The 25,429-nt window shown below is 43.9% G+C and overlaps 1 protein-coding gene across 2 annotated transcripts; it reads right to left on the bottom strand.

Annotated features, from left to right (window-relative positions):
* Positions 1–876: 876 nt before the first annotated feature.
* Positions 877–24,527, bottom strand: ddx10 (DEAD (Asp-Glu-Ala-Asp) box polypeptide 10). Of its 2 annotated transcripts, none has more exons than XM_079506717.1 (14): positions 24,202–24,527; positions 22,975–23,150; positions 21,562–21,804; positions 19,428–19,616; positions 18,780–18,921; positions 17,455–17,596; positions 12,432–12,586; positions 11,285–11,387; positions 9,367–9,569; positions 7,967–8,203; positions 6,861–7,018; positions 5,349–5,610; positions 4,345–4,501; positions 877–3,011 (listed from the first exon to the last, which is right to left on the bottom strand). In XM_079506717.1, exons 1-14 carry the CDS (start codon positions 24,363–24,365, stop codon positions 2,781–2,783), a joined length of 2,562 nt encoding a protein of 853 aa, XP_079362843.1. In that variant the 5' UTR covers positions 24,366–24,527; the 3' UTR covers positions 877–2,780. The 2 variants fall into 2 exon arrangements, with proteins under 2 accessions (XP_079362843.1, XP_079362842.1); XM_079506716.1 differs by having other exon boundaries at positions 4,339–4,501.
* Between the last annotated feature and the right edge of the window lie 902 nt (positions 24,528–25,429).

Raw genomic sequence — 25,429 nt, forward strand, 5'->3', positions numbered from 1 at the left:
TAGCTTAGTTTTCATGTCGTTTCTATTTAGTTTTGTCACTGAAAAAGGGTAGTCGACTAACATTTTTCGTCATAATACCGGTATTAGTCGTCGACAAAATCAATACTGGTTCCTAGTCTCACAGCCAATCCACGTAAGAATCACAACCTATACAGTAAATACACCCGAGATTGCATCACTTACCTTTTTGATTCTGCTTTGTGGCATCAAAATCCCCCTACCTCCCTCCTCCCCATCAATCCACCTTCATTCACAGCTTTGCCCTCAGTGTTGTTTTTGGCAGCAAATTTTGATTCTATTCCTAGTCTCTTGAATAGTTTTAATTTAGTCTTAGTCACATTTTAGTCACCTGGAATGTTTTCATGTTAGTCTAGTTTTAGTCGACTAAATGGCATAAGATTTTAGTCTAAAATTATTTTTTTACGAAATTGTCAATATATTTAGTCTAAAGGTGGCCTTACACTAGCCGATAATCGGGCATTTTTTGACGCTCGGGGGGTGCCCGACTCAATCGATCTACTCGGGGCCGCTCAAAGCGCGATCGGGATCGGCCCGATCAACATCAAGAATGTTTGATATTTGCTCTGCCCGCTCCGATTATCCTGTAGTGTGTGGTGCTATCAGATTTCAGATTGAAAAAAATCGGCTAGTGTAAGGCCACCTTTAGTTTTAGTCACCAGAGCTTAGTTTTCATTTATTTTCCATTAAGTTTGTCAGGGAAAAAACATTTTTCGAGGGGGGCAGTGCCGGAGCAGAGGCGACTGACCGCTCCTGAGCAGAGCGCAGCAGTCGTCAGACTCCCGAGACTACACAACCCCACCGTGAGTCTCGCCCCTCCTTGGGCTCCCCATCAATACACAATAAGTAACATACATCTCTCTTAGTGAACATATTTATTTAAAACATTTTGATGTCAGACCATTTCAAATTACACAAGTTATAAACTATCATTCAAACCTCACCTATATTAGGTACCGTAATATTAACTGATAATATTCTCAATCCAACCAAAAGAGGAAAAGAGAACAAAAGAGAACTTTACCACAAACATTTTTGTAAATCACATACAAACGACGTCCAGCAATGTTATTTGATAATATTTGTACACGTTTGGTTCATGTCAGTTAAATGACAGGCCTTTTTCACACGTGTTACATTTTTGCCATCGCTTTAACAAGACAAGTCAATAACATCCTCCAAACTACAACTGTACATAAAACCTCACAACGGCCACATCCCAATATACTCCCATCCACCACTAGCGTTGTTTTCTCACGCCTTAGCCCGGCCACGGAGCAGGGAGGCAGGAGTTTTGGGATGTAGCCTTTGAGATGTGTAGTTCAGTGGTTCTCAAAGTGTCACTCAGGCAGCCAAAGGCTTCCATGAGGAGGGGTTTCAAAACAAACTCTGAGAGTGTACAAATGGAAGTCAAATGGAAGAAAAACAGAACAGGCGCCGGATATATATATATATATATATATATATATACAGTCTATATATATAATTATATATATATATATATATATAGCCCTATTTTCATCAGTGTTAACATCTACGTCAACTACATTGACACGTTGTGAGCTTAGATTGGCAATTTAAACTATTCAAAAATGTATATTTTTTTTTAGAAGAAGACATTTAGGGATAAGGGGTTTAGCACTAACGGAAATGTTTTGCTGCTGTAAATTGTGGCCTCAATTTCCAAGGGGGCAGGCAGACTTTCCAACGTTGAAGCTCTGGGTCCTAGTGGTAGGAGGAGGGACTACAGGCGGACCCGTGGATTCATGACCGGGAAACCCCGTGCAGCTGGGCTTTAACGTTGAGCGCTCGGTTGCCCTACGTCACTCAGGACCTCAAAGTTGAGGTCCTGGGAGGGACTTCCGGCAGTCTTCCGGGTGCTTCAAAACGCCACTGAGCAACTTCCACTGACATGAATAGCTGGGGGGGCGGAGCTTCGCGCCAGTTCAGTCTCTATTATATATATACTCTATGTCAATTTCAAGTATTTCTTCACTGCTAGTTTTTTTAAATTCAATGTAAAGGAATGGTAATATACAAACAAAAATGCTCCTTGTGTTCATGATACCATGGGGTGAGTGAACAATAGAAATACAAGTTGTGTTCAAGATATCACGGGGTGAGTGAACAATAGAAATACAAGTTGTGTTCAAGATATCACGGGGTGAGTGAACAATAGAAATACAAGTTGTGTTCAAGATATCACGGGGTGAGTGAACAATAGAAATACAAGTTGTGTTCAAGATATCACGGGGTGAGTGAACAATAGAAATACAAGTTGTGTTCAAGATATCACGGGGTGAGTGAACAATAGAAATACAAGTTGTGTTCTGTATCAATTACTGCAGTGGTTCCCAAAGTGGGGTTCAGGGACCCCCAGGGGTCCTTGAGAGAGTTCCAGGGGGTCCCCAGCTAAATGATAATTAGGAACCAAATGGACCCTTATGGGTCTGTAACTCAGAGTGTACAAATGGAACCAAATGGACCCCACTTGTACATTTTTGATTTTACAATATACATTGGAGTCCCAGAGATAGAAATGCCTTTAAATGGGGGTCCGTAGCCTAATTCAGGTCAAATCTGTGTGGTCCTTGAAATGAAAATCTGTGAAAATCACTGCCAGAGCCATACAAATCTTCTCTTATGGGGCTTCCTTGGCATATATTTTCTAATGGGGGCCCACAGGGCTGATGAGTGTCAATTTGGGGGTCCTTGACATGAAAAGGTTTGGGAACCACTGAACTACTGGACATATGCGTGCTCTATTTGTTTCCACCCAGCAAATGCAGGACCAGTTCCTCGTCCTCGGCCAGAGAGAGGCCAGTGTCCAGCTGCTGCCGCGTTGTTGCATCTCCCTCCGTACGCCGCCTCGCTCTCTTCCTGTTTCCTGTCGTTGGCTTCTCCTCTTCCTCCGCCTCACTGCTGTCATCATCGCTGCTGTGGCTGCGTTTCCTTCGCCCGCCAACAGGGGGACTTCCCACTCCCTCCTCATCCTCCAAAGACAAGGATAAATGGTGCATTTACATACAGTACATTGTGCATCTCACACACACACACACACACACACACACACACACACACACACACACACACACACACACACACACACACACACACACACACACACACACACACACACACACACACACACACACACACACACACACACACACACACACACACACACACACGGCAGCGGAAATCATGCAAGGCACCAACCAGCACATCAGGAGCAATTTGGGGTTCAGTGTCTTGCTCAAGGACACTTTGACACTAGCCTCGGAAACCCAGACGTTTTAATTTCCAGGGAGAAAAGAAAACAAGTCTGGGGCCGAGTCCACTTCAATTCGGCATACAGTAGCACTATGTTGATTTCTGATCGTCTGCGCCTTTGTTAAATTGACACACTCCTCTCTCTCTGTCGCTCTAATTAATTAGTCTCATGTCCAGCAGCTGCGCCTAGTTTCTCCCGGCGGATCCTGCCGGGAGCTGCCTATGCCATAAAAAGCATAGTTCCAGTGTACTTCGACGCCAACTCTGGGAGAGACCGGGTTCGACCTGGCAACCTTGCAGTTACCATCCGGCCACTCTATCCCTGAGCCACCGCCGCCCCAAAGATAAGACTTGAAAGAATTGAAATTCAGTCCAAAAATAAAATCTCCCGACTGAAAAAAAGAGTTAATCGGATTATGTGATTCGTGAAACTGTGTGAATGGAGACCCCGCAGCAGCGCTGCTACAAAACAATGTAAAATGACTTCCCATGTAATCTAACCCTATGCCCTGTAGCACAAAAATGCAAAGTGCATTATAAACCAAGCTTATCCCACTACTAGAATCAGAGAGGCTACGTCGCTGTGTGCGCCAGCTCATCACGGGCTGACCAGCACTCCAGATTTGCCACAGACTAGGGATTTCCCGATCACGATTTTTATTTTTTTGCTCCCGATCCGATTCCGATCATTTGATTTTAAGTATCTGCCAATACCGATTTTTCCCGATCCGATATTTATATTTTTATAGAATACTTATGCCATATCACAATAGTACAATATCCAAAATCGAGGTTCCAGCTAAATAATGGAGAGTTGGTAAGCACATGGACCCAAATTAGATCTTGAATTCTCAATAGTTCAATTATTGTTAAACATCTGGAGTATTTAAGCTAATTTCCAAGAAGTCTACACAATTAGAGAATGTAGAAGAATTGTTATTTTGATCGTTGTCTCTCCTAATGGTACCAACGTCAGTACAGCATGGATAGTGGCCTTGATATGAAAATGGTTGAAAACCACTGAACTAAATGAACAGAATGAACTACACGCACCTCCTCAGAGTCAGAGCGCCGTTGGTCCGGGTCGGGCAGCGAGGCGGGGTCAAAGTCTTCCCCGTGGCCCGCCAGGTACGCCACCACTTCCTCCTCGTCGTCGTCGCCGCCGCCGTCGTCGTCAGATGTCTTTCCATCACGTTTGCGGGCTTCCCGCCTGGCAGTAGCGATGGGACATTTGTCATTATGGTCAATAGTTGGTTTATCATCCATTATAATTCATAAGCAGAGATTTATTTTATTTTCCCGGAGAACCTGGATTTCCCTCAACAAAGTTATATCAATAAAATGTGTTTGTTATATATTCCTTTATAAAATAATCATGACACCATTAAGACAATGTGTTTTTTCAAAGAATAGACAATGAAATAAATGAAGTGATTACATTTAACAGATTACATTTCCACGGCTTCTCTGTAATTGACAGAATGACAGCAGGACGGCAATCATTTAATTGAATTGAGTAAATTCTTATCGGCAATGAATCAATAGTTATTTAACCCATTTAGACCTGAGGACGTGTCTGTATCACCTTATAGCTTTTGACCACTTTAACCATTATTTTACACTTTAGCTGTTGAAAAATAGCAGATCTACAAGCTCATAGTGCCGCGCTACGAGCTTGTAGATCTGCTACCTTTGAAAAACCGTGACGTGTGCAAATCTTTGAAAATATATTCTTTCACAGTGAACGTTTTTAACTCATATTTGCTTCTGGTGGGGTCCCTGGTACAACATATTTTCAGATGGGGGTCCGCGGCCAAATACATATCATTCTGTGGGTCCTTGACATGAAAAAGTTGGAACAATGGACTTCACGTCAGCAAACACCGACACGTACCTATGGTAACATTCTACACGCCACAGGTTTCTGCCTGTTCAGCGAGAACAAAATCTCACGACTCAGGCACCACTGATACGTGTTTTTCAGAAAACTGACTTTCTGGAAGACGTTTTGTAGAATTTGGTCTCAGGTCTTAATGGGTTAATTGTCAGTCCCTTACCTGGCGTCCTTTGCTTTCAGCCTCTTCTCGCGGTGTTTCTCTTTGACTTTGCGTCTGTACTCGAGCTTGTCGAACTCTTGGTCCTCGCGCTGCAGCCTCTGGCGGGCCTTCGCCACGTCGATCCCAGAGACGCCTTCGTCCTCGTCCTGGTCGCCGGTGGCCGTGCGCTGGGCCGGCGGCCACTGCTGCACCGCCTCGCCGTCCTCCGTGAAGGTGGTTTTGGTGTTGACTTTGAGCTTTCTCTTCAGGACCTTCTTGGCATCTTTAAAAAAAGGATTTAACAGATACTGATAAGTTTGCCAGATGGGGAAAAAATAAATATAATAATCGGGATTTCAATTCAAATAATAGCAAAGAATAGCCAATCTACAAGCTCAAATGTTGTAGATAGACAATTTTTGCTACGACAGTAATATGCAATGTGGCCATCTTGAGTGAGTGTGGAACTATAGAGACCCTCTGGAGTAAGTGTGGAACTATAGAGGCCCTCTGGAGTGAGTGTGGAACTATAGAGGCCCTCTGGAGTAAGTGTGGAACTATAGAGGCCCTCTGGAGTGAGTGTGGAACTATAGTGGCCGTGTGGAGTGAGTGTGGAACTATAGTGGCCCTCTGGAGTGAGTGTGGAACTATAGTGGCCGTGTGGAGTGAGTGTGGAACTATAGTGGCCGTGTGGAGTGAGTGTGGAACTATAGTGGCCGTGTGGAGTGAGTGTGGAACTAGGGCATTAAGCAACTAGTCGACCTTGCTGGTACTAGTTGCCTAGTTGATACAAAATAAAATAAAATAAAAGTGTATTTTCTTCCCGATTTTGTAGGCCTCAAGATCAGGTAGATTATAGTTATAGTCACCAATGTACACAGTTTTTAAATGTACAAATATTTATTTAAAAAAAAAAGAAAAAGATTATTATTATTATTATTTTTGAGTGGTGTAAACCACTCCTACGACTGGCTTTGTTAGTTTACGTGTCTGTCTGTCTGTCTGTCTGTACCAAAAAATGAGCATGGTTGCTACGGTCACCCAGTTCACCCGGGTGTGATTTCATTACGTCAGACATTACGTCAGACCACAGCTGATCAGGCTATATAAGACCTTACACCACTCAGTTCACACGGGTGTGATTTTATTTACATAATAGGTGGTTAAACAACTAGTCTAGGCAACTACCGGTAGTCAACTAGTAAAAATGACTAGAAGTGAATGCCCTATGTGGAACTATAGTGGCCCTCTGGAGTGAGTGGAACTATGGTGGCCCTCTGGAGTGAGTGTGGAACTATAGTGGCCTCTGGAGTGAGTGTGAAACTATAGTGGCCCTCTGGAGTGAGTGTGGAACTATAGTGGCCCTCTGGAGTGAGTGTGGAACTATAGAGGCCCTCTGGAGTGAGTGTGGAACTATAGTGGCCCTCTGGAGTGAGTGTGGAACTATAGTGGCCCTCTGGAGTGAGTGTGGAACTATAGCGGCCGTCTCCATCGTCAAAGTTGCCCACCCCTGTCCCCTGTATGTTTTCCTACCTTTAAATTTGGTCTCTTTGGTGGTTTTCTTTTTGGCCTGGGTGGTAACTTGCGTGTCCTCCTCTTCAGGCTCTTGGCCTTCAGTGACATTAAAGACGTCTTTCCTCTTGACCGTCAGCAAATCCAAATCCCTCAAAGTGTCATCGTCCTCACTGTCGCTGTGGAGTCAAACACAATTTGGATCAGTGTCAAATGCATGCGATGGTATGGCCACGTAGTAAGGAAGGAAGAGAACGATTGGGTGAAGAAAGTACGGTAATATTGTTTAATCCAGAGGGGACGAGACCCAGTGGTCGGCCTAAGAAGACCTGGCAGACGACCGTGTTGCCTGACATGAACAGCCGCTCTACAAGCTCACAACGTGCTGTGAGCTTGTAGATCTGCTATTTTGTCTCAACAGTGAAAGGAGGATAGGGATGGGAAATAGGCCCGTCACAATTATTGCAAAATCGGGCGTCATCCTCATCGCCATAATCATTTTCATGTTGACAAATTATAAAATATATTTTCAAACCTTTTCAACCAAAATACATTTCTGATCTTGTGCGACATTATGAACCATCCAGACCGCTCAGTTAAAGGTTTGCCTTCTGTCCCAAGATTCAAAACTAAACCTGGAGAAGCAGCATTTAGCTATTATGTGCCAAACTCCCAAAAGTTGAGTATTTTTTTAATATCTTTGAAGATAATCTTGTCTTGTTTTCATTGTATGCTCCTAATGCCATTTTATAAGTGCGTTTCCCTTGCTTGAGGTTTCGTGTAAAGCACATTGAATTGCCTGTTGAAATGTGCATACAGTACCGCTGCTTCCCAAACAGCGGGCTACGGACAAATTGGTATGGGTCACGAGTACATACATATTCCTTCATGTTTTTTGTTCCCCAAGTATACATTTTGATTTAAAAATGAGATAAATGATTAAAGAAGTAGTGAAAATAGCCGATCTACAAGCTCCTCCTAATATAAGGACAAGCTCCTTAGGATCTGCTATGGTATTTTCACTAGTTTGGGTCCTGGGGATGATATCACATTTCTCTTTTTGGGCCTCGAGCTTGGGAAGGTTTGGGAAGCAGCGTGCTATAGAAATACATGTGCCTTAGCCTTACCTGTGGTCACACTGCAGCACCTCTTTGTGCTCATCATCACCACTATCTTCACTCTCACCATCCGTCTCGTCTGAGCTCTGGCTTTCTGCGTGAGACGCACGTTTCAGCTTGGCCTTGAAGCTCTTCAACTCGCTCTCCTCCTCCTCCTCCTCTTCCTCAGACTGATCTCCATCTCGCTGCGCATCTTCTTTTGTGTCCGCCATGCGTTTATGAGGGACGCTCTTCAGGAAGCGCACCCTGGGAAGTTACAACGCTTCATTTAACTAATGCAGGTGATCCATGCACTTGCCGTAGCACTTGCACAAGCCTCGACGACCTTACAGGCGTATGCAAAGGCTAAACTTATGTCATTTAGATAGCATTTTATGTAGACAGCACTCTATAGTGTACACTCATCGTTCCATTGTACAGATATTCTGTTGTTAGACGGATGTTATGTTCTTAGCTTGCTATTTATATGTATTTCATGTATTACCATGTGTTGTTCTTGATTTTGGCGGGCTTAAATGAACACTTTACTTGGTTACATGTTGAACATAGCCAATCTACAAGCTCACAACGCTGTTAGATCTGTATTTTCAGAGCGCAGCAACTGAGCACAACCAAATATAAAATGACTTCTATTTTATTTCTACTGGTCTGGATCTCTTCTCATGTAGTCCCTACCTAACATTGAATCTAGTTTTAATTTGTTGAGGCGGCGGTCATGGTAGAGCGGCCACTTGGGAAACAGAAAGTTACGAGTTCGATCCCGGGCTCCCCCAGAGTTAGTGTGGGAGTGTCCTTGAGCAAGACGCTGAACCCCTAATGATCTGACCCGATGTGCAGGTTGGTGCCTTAATGCATGGTTTCCTCCGCCATCGTAAATGTGCATGTGAATGAGTGAATGCATTGCAAAGCACTTTTGATAAAGGCACTACTGTATATAATTGCACCATTTGACGAAACTGCAGCATATTTAGTCTTAGTTTTAGTCATCATAGCTTAGTTTATATCCAGTTTTCGTCAAGTGAAAAAAGGTAGTCGAGGAACTTATTTTTTTCGTCGTAGTGTTACACGACGTAATTAACCCATTTTGGGCGGGAACCCCTTTTGGTGTTTTAAAGCATTATGTTATACTTTAGTTATTGAAAAATAGCAGATCTACAAGCTCATAGCGCGGCACCGAGCGCTATGAACTTGTAGGTCTGCTTTTTTGAAAAATCGTGAAAATGTGCCTCAAATCTTTGAATATATATTCAAAGATTTCAGTTTTTAACTCAAATTTGCTTCTGGGGGGGTCCCTGGAACTACATATTTTCACATGGGGGTCGGCGGCCAATTACATATAATTTTTGGGGTCCTTTACATGAAATATTGAGCACCGCTGATACAGAAACATAATTCTAAAGCTGGTGCACCTGGGAGGCAGGGCGAGGCCCAGGGACAGAGCGTACTCCTGCAGCTGCAGCTGGAAGACGTCGAACACCCGCTTGTTCTTCATCAGGTAGACGGCGCGCAGGTAGGACACGAAGCACCGCTGAGCCCGGTCCTTTTGGTCCTGCTCTTGAGCCAGGAAGCCTGACAACTTCTGCTGCACGTCTTGGAACTTCTCTGGGTTCACCTGGAAGTCAAGGCCGGGGCAAAAACATATCAACACCGAAAAAAGGCTCTATGCAACATTCGCCATTTTGGAAATAACTCTTCCTACTTTGGGGGCCCTCGTCCAACTTGTTACCGATGATACTAATTAAGGCTCTGTTCCATTTAGTGTGCAGTGGTTCTCAAACTTTTACATTTCAAGAACGCCCATAACTCCGACCTGTAAGGTTCCATTTGTACATACACTCTCAGAGTTAAGGCTCATACATAGTCTGGATTTTCGGTGGTTAGGTGACCACCGGACTACAACATGACGTCACGAGCCGCGGTGAAGAGCAAACCACCGCCACCGCCCTTTTCTCTCTGTTTTTACTCACCACCGCTCAACGTTATTTCAGCTCCGGTGGTCAGCTCACCACCGAAAATCCAGACTATGAATGAGCCTTTACCCACCCGTGTAACAGATGGTGTAGCAGTATTTCCAGTGAGCCAACATGCACAATAGCAGCACCTTGGCTCCGTTTGACCAGAATGGAACAGAGCCTTCGTTAGTTAGTATCATCGGTAACACATGTTGAAACGTTACCACTTGAACTGGAAAGCTCTATGAGGAGACTACACGAATCCCCACAAATGCTTAATGCAATTTTTACCAAAAGGCTGTCCTAATCAGATGCATGAATGGCATGCACTACCTTTCTAATACAGTATAACCTGTGAGTAGCCTATAATGCAGTGCATTAACCTGGACTTGCGTCACAGCACCCACTTTGAGAAACGCTGTGTTAGACCAGGGGCTCTCAACCCGTGGGTTGTGACGCCCCGGGGGGTTGCCACATTTTTGCAACTGAATGGCTGGAAAATGGAAATTAAGAGTTTACATAGTAACACATAGTGCATGCATAAACTTTCCTTAATGATTATATCTGGTTTCACTATTTATTGTCTCCACCAGGCCGAAGGCATGGGGAGAAAGTATGTTTTGCACTCTGTCCATGTGTGTGTGTCCGTCCGTCTGTCCGTGTGTGTGTGTCTGTCCGTGTGCGTGTGTGGCGCAAATCTTTGAATATATATTCTTTCAAATCTAACTCAAATCTTTGCTTCTGGGGGGTCCCTGAAACAACACATTTTGAGGTGGGGGTCAGCGGCCAAATACATATAATTATGGGGCTCCTTGACATGAAATAGTTTGAGAACCACTGATATAGAAACAGGTTTTTCAGAAAACGGTCAGGATTTAGAAGACATTTGTAGAATCGACCATTGAATGGGTTAACCTTTTCCCTGCTAAAAAAACGTAGTCTGCGTTATTTGTCGGGAAGCGACACTGCCAAAATGCGTAGTCTATGTGTATTCAGTTGTATAAATGTGTTTGCTTCAGATGGCTATCTGTTGTTAGCTTAGACCCTGGGCTGCGCCATCTTCATTAGTGCACGCGCACGCACACTTTCAGTCGCTTTAGTCGCCAAATGCCCCTCCCAGGCGGCATTTCTGGTCAAAACAGCGCTTTTTGTACGGAGCCTGGCGGTCGTAGTAATGGCGCCGGCCAGTAGTTATCAAGCTCCAGGCAGACAATAACAACCGGTCGAGAGTCAACAGCGCGATATCCTGGCATGTTATTAATTAATCCTGTCAGGGATTTTTGTTTTTAAGTTTAAAGAATTAATAAATCGGTTTGGGGCGGAATCCTCCTTTAAGTGGGGGAAACTGCAAACACATTAGCCATGCAATCCTGACCTGGATCTTATTAATTGGAACCTTCTTCTCTTGCAGCTGAGCGACCATCCCGTTCTCCTCCGACGGCAGCAGCAGTAGCAAGGCCTCTCCGCCCTCCTTGTACCTGTCAATATCAACATGTCATTAGATATGTACCCATGCCCTCCTTGTACCTGTCAATATCAACATGCCATGAGAGATGTACCCATGCCCTCCTTGTACCTGTCAATATCAACATGTCATTAGAGATGTACCCATGCCCTCCTTGTACCTGTCAATATCAACATGTCATTAGAGATGTACCCATGCCCTCCTTGTACCTGTCAATATCAACATGTCATGAGAGATGTACCCATGCCCTCCTTGTACCTGTCAATATCAACATGTCATGAGAGATGTACCCATGCCCTCCTTGTACCTGTCAATATCAACATGCCATGAGAGATGTACCCATGCCTCCTTGTACCTGTCAATATCAACATGTCATGAGAGATGTACCCATGCCTCCTTGTACCTGTCAATATCAACATGCCATGAGAGATGTACCCATGCCCTCCTTGTACCTGTCAATATCAACATGCCATGAGAGATGTACCCATGCCTCCTTGTACCTGTCAATATCAACATGCCATGAGAGATGTACCCATGCCTCCTTGTACCTGTCAATATCAACATGCCATGAGAGATGTACCCATGCCTCCTTGTACCTGTCAATATCATGTCATGTTGACAACATTTCTACAGTTGATTTAATAATAATAATATCTGGGATATATAATATAGTGCTTTTCGTGACACTCAAATACGCTTTACATGTGTTGGGGCCAGGGGGGGGAACAAGAAAAAGGACAACTATATTAGAAAAAAAAAATGAAAAGAGTAAAACCAATAAAACAGTGCATGTAACAAGTTTAAAAAACACATCAGCTTTAGTCGACTAAAATGTATTTTGGGGTGGCCGTGATGGCGGTTGAAATGTCTGATTTATACTCCGCTGTGTGCCATAAATAGCAGATCTACAAGCTCACGACGTGTCACAGCGCACCTTGTAGATCTAGTTTAGTTGACGAAAAACGTTTCCGTCGTTAAGACAAGACAGTCGGTCCGGATGAAGGTCTAGCGACCGAAACGTAAAGAGCAAGGTTTTGTTTTTGTCTTGGGTTTTTACCTGGCGGTGCGTCCCACTCTGTGGATGTAGGTGTTGGCGTCCTCTGGACAGTCAAACTGCAGCACCCAGTTGACGGCAGGGAAGTCCAGGCCTCTGGCAGCGATGTCGGTGGCAAACAGCACAGCACTCTTCTTCTTCAAAAATTCGTTGTACACCTAGCAGAATGACGGAAGGTTAGTGTCACGTGATACAGTGTGCACTGTTAACTTGTGTTCCACTTTACGACAGTACTCCTTTACGGTAATGACCCTCTGAGGGAGATACGCATGCGCAGTGGGCGCAGGTAATCAGATGTGAATTGTGGAGGGAACAGCGTTTACATGTCGAGTCAGTGAACGGTGAATAAAGTGATCTACAACTGAATAAACGTTGTGTTTATTAAGACCTAGTTAACATTGGTAGCAGAGGATGGTTTGAAGATGGCTGCAAACTACAGAGTACCGCCGAAGTTTGACGAAACCAGGCCGTATGAATGTTGGAAAAACGAAATCAACATATGGTCGCGAGTTACCGAACTCGACAAGAAGAAGCAGGCGCTAGCAGTGGCTTTGGGGCTGGAAGGACGAGCCAGGGAAATCGCTATGGAGATATCAGCAGAAGACTTGGACAATGATGCTGGTATGGCGACATTAGCAAAACTGGACGGCGTGTTTCAGCAAGAAGAAAAGGACCGCGCGTACGAAGCGTATTCCCAGTTTGATCGTTTAATGAAAGACAGTTCGCTTTCCATGGCATCGATGAAGTCAGCACTCAAGCGGATTTTTGGAGGGAAGACGGCGCCAGGTTCGTCACACGGGATACACCTAAACCAGGATGCAGCTTTCTTCACTGAACAACGACAAGGACAAGGAAGACGGAACACGACATTTCAACAAAGGAGTGAAAGGACATTGTTGCCGGGCACCAACCCATTGGATAAGTTCGGTAAACGGTCAAGATGTGCTGTGTGTCAAAGCACATTTCATTGGGCCAAGGACTGTCCCCACAAGAAGAACGAACAAGTAAGATTAACTGAAGACGAAAATGTAGATGAAGTTAACATCACGTTGTTGACAAATAACCACATGTCTGACGCAGAGATTTTCATAACTGAATCAGTGGGATCCGCCATCATAGACACTGCATGCACTCGTACTGTATGTGGGGAGAAATGGCTTGACAGTTATGTTAATGGGCTTAGTCAAGAGCAGGCAGACAAAATGATGAAGACAGAAAATTCCAGTTCCAGACCATTTCGTTTTGGAGATGGCAACTTGGTATATTCCACCAGAAGAGTGAAACTACCGGCCAAAATAGGACACACAAAATGTCACATTGAGACAGAAGTGGTCAACGCTGACATTCCACTGTTACTGAGTAAATCTTCACTGAAGAAGGCAGGAACAGTTTTAGACATGGAGAATGACAGAGCAGTAATGTTTAAGCAGCAGATTCCTCTTGAGTTCACTAGCTCAGGACACTACTGTGTGGACATAAGAGACAATGACGACACAACACGGCGAATGAAAGATGACGTGATACTCGCAGCGACAGCTGAAGATGAAGTCCTGACTGTGACGGAAAACATGTCTTCAGCCGAAAAGCGCAAAGTCCTTCTCAAGCTACACAAACAGTTTGGCCACGCATCTGCAGACAGGCTGCAGAGGCTAATCCAGAGCTCGGGAAACAAAGACAAGGAATGCCTCACTATTTTGCAACAAATAGTACATGATTGTGACATATGTCAGAGATACAGGAAAGCAAAGCCGAAGCCAGCTGTTGGTCTGCCTCTAGCGTCAGAGTATAATGAAACGGTGGCGGTGGACCTGCACGAGTTGGAACCAGGAGTATGGTATCTACATGTGATTGACCAATTCACACGCTTCAGCGCAGGAAGTATTGTGAAAACAAAGAAAGCCTCTGAAATAGTCAACTCCCTCATCCACACATGGATAAGTGTTCACGGTCCCCCTCGGATTCTGTACAGCGACAATGGTGGTGAGTTCAATAATGCAGAGTTCAGGGACATGGCGGAAAACTTCAACATCGAGACGAGGACGACAGCAGGATACAGTCCCTGGAGCAACGGGCTGTTGGAAAGACATAATCAGACTCTCACTGACAACCTTCTGAAGGTGAGACAGGAAAACGGATGTGACTGGCACACTGCCCTAGACTGGGCTCTTATGGCTAAGAACTGTATGCACAGTGTTCATGGTTATAGCCCTCATCAACTGGTATTTGGTCAAAATCCTAATCTTCCATCTGTATTAATTGATAAACTGCCTGCACTGGAAGGCACTACAGTAAGTGCAAGGGTAGGACAACACATATCAGCGTTGCATGCTTCTAGGAAAGCTTTCACTGAAGCTGAATGTTCAGAGAGGATAAGGAGAGCACTACGTAAGCAGCTCAGACCCACAGGTGAAAAATATGAGACAGGAGACAAAGTCTATTACAAACGCGCTGACAGTACAGAGTGGAAGGGACCAGGGGTGGTTATTGGTCAGGATGGAGCTGTTGTATTTGTAAGACATGGTGGTATCCTTGTTAGAGTACATCATTTAAGGCTTAATAAGGTACACACACGTGTTCAAGATGAGGTTCTTACTGACACAAACAGTGAGACGATGGTACAGAACCAAGCAGCAGATGGTGAAAATACAGATGTAGTGAACAGAGCCACGGGTAGTTCATTTACTGAACAAAACACTGACAACGAACAGGAAAGTGACAGGGAGTCCAATGCAGGAGAGGGAGCACATACATTAGTGACTCAAAATGATGTGACACAAAATGAAATGGAGCACAATGTCTGTGATGATAACCCTGTTATTTCTGCAAGTGTCAATGTAAAAACAGGACAGACTGTAACTTTTATGAAAAGAGGTGAAAGTGTTCCATGTAGAGCTAAAGTCCTAAATAGGGCAGGCAAAGCCACAGGAGGGTACAACAATTGGTATAACCTGCAATTTATTGAAAATGATGGGGGTCATGGTCAAAAGGAGGCAGTTGATCTGTCACGTGTGAATAGTCTCAGCATTGAATCCAATTCAGAAGTCAGGGATGCTGATGTACTTATAACAAAAGACATATCATTTGATGAAGCCAAACAAGTAGAGATTGATAACTGGATCAATAATGATGTTTTTGAAGAAGTTGAAGATGCAGGCCGAAAATGTGTTTCCACCCGTTGGGTCTGTAGTCTAAAAGAAACTGACAAGGGTATTGTACCTAAAGCTAGGCTTGTAGCCAGGGGTTTTGAGGAGTTTAATATCCAACAGCTGGCACAGCGGTGTTGTTTTTGGCAGCAAATTTTGATATTAGTTTTAGTCAAGTCTCTTGAATAGTTTTAATTTAGTTTTAGTCACCTGGAATGTCTCAGTGTTAGTCTAGTTTTAGTCGACTAAATGTCATAAGATTTTAGTCGACTAAATCTACAGTTGATTTAGTCGACAAAATTGTACTTTGGCGGGCGTTGATGCCGTCGTAATGGCTGATTTTACACTTGAAAATGAAAAATACACTGAAAATAGCCGATCTACAAGCTTGTAGATTGGCTATTTTCAGCATGCAGCCAAGTGTAAAGTGACTTATACTGGATCTCTTTATCCACTAGTCCCTTCTTAACACCATGGAGGCCCGGGGCGGAGTTCTCCGTCAAGTTCAAGGTCATGGTCAAGTACCCAAGCCGGAGATTGATAAATAGGACGGAGATTAATGATAACAAAACCGTTCGCATCGCTCTAGAGCCTAGGAGCGCTTGTTGCCCGATCCGATGACGTGTCAAAAAGTGACACGTCATCGAAAATGTTCCCTGCCTGTTTAGCTGACGAAAACGAAAATCTTAAAACGATCATAACTCCCGATCTAAATCATCCCGTCTAATTCTGAAAAAAGATCCTGTGTTTGACGGCCTTCCGCGGTTAGTTTAGTCTTAGTTTTAGTCACCATAGCTTAGCTTTCATTTAGTTTCCATTTAGTTTCCGTCAGTGAAAAAAAGGTAGTCGACGGACATTTTTCGTCTTAGTTTTAGTCGACGAAATCCACACTGCACCACAGCAATGCTTCTCAAAGTGCGGTGTGGGAGGGTGTACAGTGCTGTGTACAGTGTTTATCTTTTGGCATTGAACCTCACGGCCAAGATGTGAGATCTTGAGATAAAGACACAGTGGTTCCAGCACCTAGATCTGGTGAGAAACGAAATGGCAGCTTCCTTGCTCGGATTTCGGGAGGTGTAGTTTCAGCTTCTATATTGCATTTGGACTGTAGATTGTGGAATAGTTGTCTGGCTATATACGACAGCGACAATATTATGGTCATGTTTGTGCATTTCTACCAGTGTTAATGTTTGACAGCAAGATTAAGATTTAGTTTTCATTTAGTAATAGTCTTTTGAGTCTCACTTGAGTCTCATCTAGTTTTAGTCATCATCTGAATGAATGTTTGAAATTAAATGAAATGAAATGAAATGAAATGAAATCTATATTTACCCAGGGTATCTGGGCTAAGCTCAAGAACTTGTTTCCAGCCAGGCCCTGCTCATAGAACACATTTCATCGTAGTGGTTCAATGCCTTGTTCAAGGGCACTTCAGCGGTGGTAATTTTAACGTGTCGGACGGCTGATTCGAACTAGGAACCTTCCGGTATCAAGACCGCGCCGCTATCCGTTCGGCCACCGCTGCCACAAGTGTTCAGTTTTAGTTTAGTTTTAGTTGACTAAATCATAAGACTTTCAACTACCAGTAAATCTATAGATGATTTTGTCACCAAAAATGTATTTTGGCAGTCCTTGGTGGCATCGTAATGCCTGATTTGACACTTGATTTGACACATCCCCTAGTCACTCCCTAACATTAACATAACAACATATTGTGGACGAAATTGTCAATATACGGTATATAGTCCGAGTTTAGTCATGATAGCTTGGATTTAATATAGTTTGTCAGTGAAAAAAGGTAGACGATGAACATTTTCCGTCATAGTTTTCGTCGAGGAAATGAACACTGATTTGTTATCAATCCAAACATCAATGAATCTAACCTCCACTCTCTTCATCTGTTGCTGCTTGCCGTGCAGGGCCAGGATGGGCATGCCCGGGCGCAGGCGGCAGAACGCCCGGAACAGATACTGGATCTGCTTACAGCTGCTGAAGAACACGATGATCTTCTTCTGTAGGTGGCTCCTGATGGAGGAGTGGAGCATGTTTAGTTTTAGAGCAGTGGTCGGGATCCTGTGGGTCGGAACCCCCCAGGGGGATCCCTACATTCAAATAAATAAAATTCATATTGACCATCACTACAGGAAAACTAACAAACTATACTATATAAACTGGTCAAACATTGGCAAATGACAATGGAATAAAACGCGGGTTTAGCGGGTTATGCTGTGAATGTGTCAAGTAAAAGCTGCTATAAGAAATGTGTCAACATTTTAATGACCTTTTTATTTTTATTTGTTTTGGTATTCAGACAGCCAGCAATGGGTAGAACGCTCCCAAAACAATTTAGTCTCTGTGACACATCTAGGGGCCACAATCTGCATTTAAAGATTTTGCTAGAGGCTTTGTGATTGGTCGATTTGACTGTCTACTCGATTTGCCTGGTTTTTTCGACCAATGACAAAGCTTCTAGGAACATAATTGAATGCAGATTGTGGCCCCTAGATGTGTCACAGAGACTAATGTTTTGTTTGGGAGCGCTTTACTCATTGCTGGCTGTCTGAATACCAATAAATAAATAAAAAACAAAGTCATTGAAATTTTGACATATTATTGCTTATAGCAGCTTTAACAGTTTGACTCCATAAAACGCGTTACCCGCTATTTAATCAAATATTCTACGCTGCCGAGATTGTTTTATTACCTTTAGAGCATATGCTGAAGTATTTGCAGCTTTCAACGACGAAAATCCGGCGAATAATGGTCCGTCGGCATCCGCAACAGCGGCCATTACAATAGGCTACAGGATCCGCCTCTATGAGGCATTGTAGTCCAAACAAACCCCCCGTCCTCTTACATTGAGCTCAATTTCCCAGAAGCCCTAGCAGCCCAGATGATGACTTGATTTCCGGTTTCGTCATCATAACGCGACGGCCTCGTCATCAGGTCCCGGATAAATCCGCTGTTTATTTTTAATTAAACGCATTAAACAAATGTCGGGTATAGCGTTTTACGCGCAGTGGAACACTGGATTAAACAATTAGCGGCCGTCAAACTGTTAATAAAAAGAAAGAAAAAAGTACATTTGGATCTGAGATGTATTGGAGTAGAAATAAAAGTATTGGAAGTTGGAAATACTCAAGGTAAAGTACAAATACCTAAAAATTGTATTTATGTACAGTACACCACTGATTATTATTATTATTACCTGATGAAGGAGTAAAGCATGTTGACCTTGTGGTGGAGCTCACAGACCACATAGCTCTGCTCCAGGGTGGCGGGGGTGCTGAACTTGGCTCTCTCGTGAACCCACACATACTCAGGGTCCTTCAGGCTGAGCCGTGCCAGGTCTTCAAAAAAACAAAACAAAGTAAGTGTTTTTTTTTTTTAGGTTAAGCCGATCTACAAGCTCATAGCGTGGCACCAAGTGCCACGCTGCAAGCTTGTAGCTTGTAAAATGTGAAAATGTGGCGCAAATTTGTGAATATATATTCTTTCACAGTGAACGTTTTGAGGGGGGGGTCCCTGGAACAACATATTTTCACATGGGGGTCCGCGGCCAAATACATTTCCTTCTGGGGGTCCTTGACATGAAAAAGGTTTTTAGAATCGGCCTCAGGTCTAAATGGGTTAACAAAAATCAGACCCGTCTGAAGTGAGTGGTGCTGTACTGTACTTGTTGCTGTACTGTACTGTACTGTACAGTACAATCTCTGCTCCCTGGCCTCTGTCTGTGTGTTAGGCTGCACAACAGTGACACTTGGTGGTGACAATATCCTACTTCCATGCTCGGACACAGGGACACACACACACATAGCTGTCTATAGGAGTGGTTGCACCACTCAAAAAAATATACCTTTCACTGATTTGGTCTGCGTGGCCGAGAAGAGCAGCGTCTGGCGTGTCTTGGGCAGGTTCTCCACGATGGCGTTGAGCGTGTCGGTGAAACCCATGTCGAGGATGCGGTCCGCTTCGTCCAAAACCAGCATTTGTAGATCGGTGGCGTGGAAGGTGGCGGTCTGGTCCATGTGCTGCAACAGTCTGCCTGGGGTTAACGGGTCAAACAGGTCAACCACTTATAACCCCATACGTTGGTGAGCAGAATGCCAGAGTAACATTTCAAAAAAGTATGTATTTAAAGATCTGTAAGCCTCAAACAAAGCCAACTCGGATCGTGACAAATCATGACAACACACAACAATATTTTGGGCCGAACAAATAATTCGAAAAAAGAAAAAAAAAACACTTTTTTTTCTTTGTAATTATTTGTTCGGCCCAAAATATTGTGTTTCTTGTCATGATTTGTCACGATCCGAGTTGGCTTTGTCCCCGGCTTTTAAGGTCTTTAAATAAATACTTTTTTGAAATTACTATGAGAAAAATGAATGGGGAATTATTTCCTGGGCCAGTCGTCGTCATGAAAGGGGGCGGGACTGTGACTCTCTATAGTAGTGGCTTTTCTGTTTTGGGCCAAAATTAAATTATTCAATTAAATCGACAAGCTCTTGCGACGTGCGACAGTGAGCTTGTCCATCGGCTTTTTCCCCCTCTTGAGCCCCAATCCCCCGCCGGCGGGGGCAGAGGCTTCCCACCTCATGAACAGCTCTCAGCGGGTAAATGGGGCTGGTCAAGGTCTTAGGTTCCAACTCCGATATTTTTGATTTTCCCTCCTGGACCCCCCTGGGGTTTAAGAGGTTAAGTGGGAAAAAAGAGCACTAATTTTCAACCTTACTTTTAGGTGCTACTCAGCAGTGGAACCGCTTGGATACCAGTCAAATTGACAACTTACTAAGCACCAGGCAAAAAGTGGTTTGTTTTAGGGGTAGATACATTATCGTTCTTAATTTAAATTGATGTCACTGTCATTTGTATTGTGCGGTAAAGTTATTGTTTTTTTACCGTATTACTAATTGTTGCAACTTGTGAGAGGGACCACAATGGAATTGTGTCTTAGGACAATTTGTGTCTAAACTAAAGACTAGACTTTTTGTCTGTTTTAGAGCCTATTTAACCCATTCTGGACGGGAACCCCTTTTGGTGTTTTAACTAAGCATTATGTTATACTTTAGCTATTGAAAAATAGCAGATCTACAAGCTCATAGCTGTAGGTCTGCTATTTTTTTTTATCGTAAAAATGCGGCACAAATCTTTGAATATATATTCTTTCAGAGCGAACGTTTTTCTTATTTTGACGTCAGGCCTAAATGGGTTAACACATTCCCTCCTGTTCCCTCCAGTGCCAGTCAAATGCACAAAATACCAAAGTAGAAGAGGAGATCCTGGGCAACCAGGAAGTGCAAAAAAAAAAAAAAAAGAAAGAAAGAAAGGCGAGTTCACTCTTCCTGGCAAAGGCGGGTTGTGGAGAGAAGAACGGGGTCCCGCGTTCTTGGCATACTTTGTGTTAACAAGAAACGATTGCCAGCCAAGTCCTATGGACTTTAATGTTTGTTTAGTGCAGTAAATGACAAGCTAAGACGCCATCTGGCTGACACTGCCCTTGCGCACCTTTCTTTCTTTCTTTCTTTCTTTCTCACCTTTATTCATACTCGGAAATACAGTTGAGGGCAAGCCCTCGTTTTCAACGTAGCCGAGGTTACAATACACAAAATAGTCACAAAACAATACATCAAACACAACATTATAAATCAGGGTAAATTACAAAGGAACTTTATACAGAGCAACCATCAGTAAAATAAATCAATTGAAGCAGGAGCAATCACGGCGAAAAATATTCTGGAGCATTCCTTTGAACTGACCGAAGGATGGCAGGGAGCTCAGTTTTAAAGAGTTTTGGAGTTCATTCCATGAAGTTGGGCCATTGACAGAAAAAGCTGTCTTGCCCAACTCTGTCTGGGTCTGAGGAACCTTGAGCCTTAAGAAATCACTAGAGTGGGTCTGATAGGTGCTATTGTTCAGTTCCATCATGGAACAAATATAGTCTTACTTCACACGAGTCGAGTGTGATAAATAATGGCTATTTGCAGACCCACCTGGAGTACAGATGATGATGTTGGTGCGGTGGATGTTTTGGGACTCGGTCTCCAGGTCCTTGCCGCCGATGACGAGCCCTGCGGAGAACTCGTGGTTCCTCCCCACCTTGCGGAGCACCTCAAAGGTCTGGTAGGCCAGCTCTCGGGTGGGGGAGACGATGAGAGCTCCCAGGCCGTCCACAGAGCTCCACTGCTGCCGATAAAGACACTCCAACACAGGGATGAGGAAGGCCAGCGTCTTACCTATAGGGGTTCAACAGTCACTCGTGAATCAAAACAGGGGTGGGCAACTTTGAATATGGAGAGGGCCACTACAGTTCCACACTCACTCCAGAGAGCCACGTTGCATATGCTGTCGTATCAAAAATAGCAGATCTACGAGCTCAAAGCGTGTCGCACTGCGACACACTATGAGCCCGTAGATCTGCTTTTTTTGCTATTATTTGAATTGAAATCCTGATTGATTATTATTTTTTTGCTATTTTTGTAAATTCAGGCTGAGCCGTGCCAGGTCTTAAAAAAAAAGTATGTGTTGTTTTTTTAGGTTAAGCATATCTACAAGCTCATAGCGTGGCACCGAGTGCATTTTACTTAATGTCAAATGCATTTAGTTGGAACCAGGCTGTAGACTGGTGCGCTCTGTTATGAAACGAGTAATGTTACGTCTTTTGATTATTCTCCGTCCTGGGCGTTGGGCGTAATAATTTAATAGGACGGAGATCTCCGTTTTTGCCGGCCAGAGTGTTAACCTGCGGGCCGCATTAAGTGAAGGCGTGGGTGGCCACCAGTTGCCCATGTATGAATCAAAACATCAACTGTCAAAAAAGGTGCTTCTCGTTCTTCAATTAACCTATTTAGGATGGGAACACCTGTTAGTGTGTTAAGGATTATGTTATACCTTAGCTATTGAAAAATAGCAGATCTACAAGCTCATAGTGTGGCACCAAGTGCCGCGCTACGAGCTTGTAGATCTGCTATTTTTGAAGAATAGTGAAAACATGTGCAAATCATTGAATATATATTCTTTCACAGTGAACGTTTTTAACTCTTATCGTTGCTTCTGGGAGGTCTTGCTTCTGGGAAACAACATATTTCCACGTGGGCGTCTGGGCCAAATACAGATAATTCTGGGGGTCCTTGACATGAAAGATGTTGAGAACCACTCACACAGAAACATAGGTTTTTTAGAAAAAGGTCTGAAAGAGGTCTGCTATTTTTGAAAAAGGACTGACGACTGACATAGAAACATAGCTTTTTCAGAAAACTGTCAGGATGTAGAAGACATTTTTAGAATCTGATCTCAGGTCAAAACGGGTTAATCGGCCTTAGGTCTAAAATGGGTTAACCGAAAAAGTAGTCGATAAAATCAATAATCACTAAGACAACCCTGGATAGTTTCAGCCCTAGGCTTACCAGAGCCGGTCTTGGCGGCTCCCAGGACGTCTTTTCCTCGCAGGGCGAAGCCGATGGTCTGTCGCTGGATCTCGGTGGGCTGTCGGTGTTGCATCTGCATCAAACCTCGCAAAGTCTTCTTGGAAATGGGGAAATCGGAGAACTTCACTGCGTCTTGCACGTTGATCTGCTCGTACCTGCAGTGGTAGAAAGAGTGTTGAATTAGCCATTTTCTTCCGAAATGTAAAACAATAAAGAAAGGATTTAGAAAATGGTTTTAAGTAACGTAAAGTATGCATGATTTGAATGCTTTGAGTATTAATATTCCTACTAATTGCTACAAAAGTATAATTTTGGTCTCATAATAATGTACAAGTGTACCTGTTTAAGACATATATATTGTTTAAGACAGATATTTGACATTATTTCAGATGATTGAGCTAGTTAGTATTAGTTAGTTAGCGTTTTGGAAAGAATAGCCAATATAAGCTCCCAATGTTTAGGGGCCCGCTCTCGCTGGCCGCAAGCAACTCTTAGATGCCATTTTTTGTTATCTGTCATCAAGCGTTGACTTGCAATTCCAACCCTTGACAGTCCATGCATCCAAACAGAATAGTCTGATCTGACTGTATTAAACGAAACGACATACAGAAAGCTTGGAATGTTATGTATGGAATGAATGTTATGTTATGAGCTTGTTCTTAACATCTTTCAATGAAAAAGTATTTCAATGAAACCGTAGCACAGTGGTTCACAAACTTTTTCATGTCAAGGACCCCCAAATTGACACTAATTAGCCCGCGGACACCCATTTGAAAAGATATGCCAGGGACCCCCATAAGAGAAGAGTTTTACGGCTCTGGCAAGTGCTTTCAAGGACCCCCAGTTTGACATGCATTAGTCTACGGACCCCTATTTAATGGCATTTATATTTCTGGGACCCCAAATTTATATTGAAGAATCAATGTTGATTTAAGCCAGAGAGTGTCAAATGCACTCTAGTTACAGACCCATAAGGGTCGATCTGGTTCCATCTGTACACCCTCTGAGTTACAGACCCATAAGGGTCCATTTGGTTCCAAAATATCAAGCTGGGGACCCCCTGGAACTCCCTCAAGGACCCATGGGGGTCCCCGGACCCCACTTTGGGAACCACTGCCATTAGTGCATGGTACCAGACGGACATGTTTACATTGTAACAGAGTATGTGTACACTGTAACAGAGTAATGTGTACATCGTAAACGTACTTGCTGACCAGCTGTTGGATGTTTTCTCGCTCCAGTTGCCACTCGGGCTTGTGTTTCTCTTTCCTCTGTTTGTCGACTCGTGTTTTCTTCCTGTTGTACTTTTTCTTCCATTTCTCGAACGTTCTGACGGCGTCGCCGCCGCCGCCGGACTCTCGCGACGCCATTTTTACTTTTGTTCAAAGTATCGTTGTTTTTTTGTATTCAAAGTATCAGCTGCGTTTTTATATCCATGTTTTACACCAAAACAACTCGGAGGAACATAAACAGCGTGGGGAACACACGTTCAACTCGTCGCATGCTACGTTGACGTCATCGAAACGCGACCCTTCGCCAGCTGACACGTCAGTGTTGCCATGTCCGCTTATTATAAGCGAGTAGTTGTGGGCACTGGGTTGCGTTTGTTGGGCTTAATGTTGTTTAAACCAGTTATAAAATAGCTCATAGCTCTGATGCTGGTTGTCTGGGTTAGGACCCGCCGCAGTGGTGTCCGATTAGAACTTAAACCAGGATGCTTCGCCTTCTGCCTTGAGCAGACCTCTATTATATATTATCCGATTAGGCTTTGTCAGGATGACTGAGGCAATAAGATCCATATATGGGTTCTACCATATCGATCTGATATTAGCCTAAGGCAGGGCTGGACTGGGACAAAAATTCGGCCCGGGCATTTTCGCGTGAATTTGGCCCAGACCGGCCCACCACAACCAGCGCGCAGATAGGCAACATAATATTATGTGGCCCCCCCCCTGCACTGCACCGCCGGGGGGGGGTCAGGGGGGGCGCTACCCCAGAATGGCAGCACGCCCGGACCTTTCCTGGTGGCCTTTTTTTTTTTTTATCATGGCGGCCCCCTACGGTCGCGGCCCACCGGGAAAATGCCCGGTATGCCCGGTGGCCAGTCCAGCCCTGGCCTAAGGTCAACCCGGAGTCCCGGACCAAATAGGGATTGTCATACTAGACATGTCATATGTCATAACCCAACGTCCTAGTCGAATATCCCCATATATGAAGACTAAAGGCTCGTACATAGTCTGGATTTACGGTGGTTAGGTGACCACCGAACTACAACATGACGTCACGAGCCGCGGTGAAGAGCAAACCACCGCCACCGCTCCAGCCCTTCTCTCTGTTTTTACTCACCACCGCTCAACGTTATTTCAGCTCCGGTGGTCAGCTCACCACCGAAAATCCAGACTATGAATAGGCTTTAAGGGCTCCATTTTCGTTA

The sequence above is a fragment of the Electrona antarctica genome, assembly GCF_951216825.1.
Source record: "Electrona antarctica genome assembly, chromosome: 7".
Taxonomy (NCBI): Eukaryota; Metazoa; Chordata; class Actinopteri; order Myctophiformes; family Myctophidae; genus Electrona; species Electrona antarctica.

Coding starts and splice junctions, on each gene's coding strand:
- ddx10 (XM_079506716.1), bottom strand. CDS start 24,365: ATGGCGTCGCGAGAGTCCGGCGGCGGCGGCGACGCCGTCAGAACGTTC. Junction 11,388..12,431: donor AGAGTGGGACGCACCGCCAG/GTAAAAACCCAA, acceptor TGATATTGACAG/GTACAAGGAGGGCGGAGAGG. Junction 3,012..4,338: donor CTGACTCTGAGGAGGTGCGT/GTAGTTCATTCT, acceptor TTGTCTTTGGAG/GATGAGGAGGGAGTGGGAAG.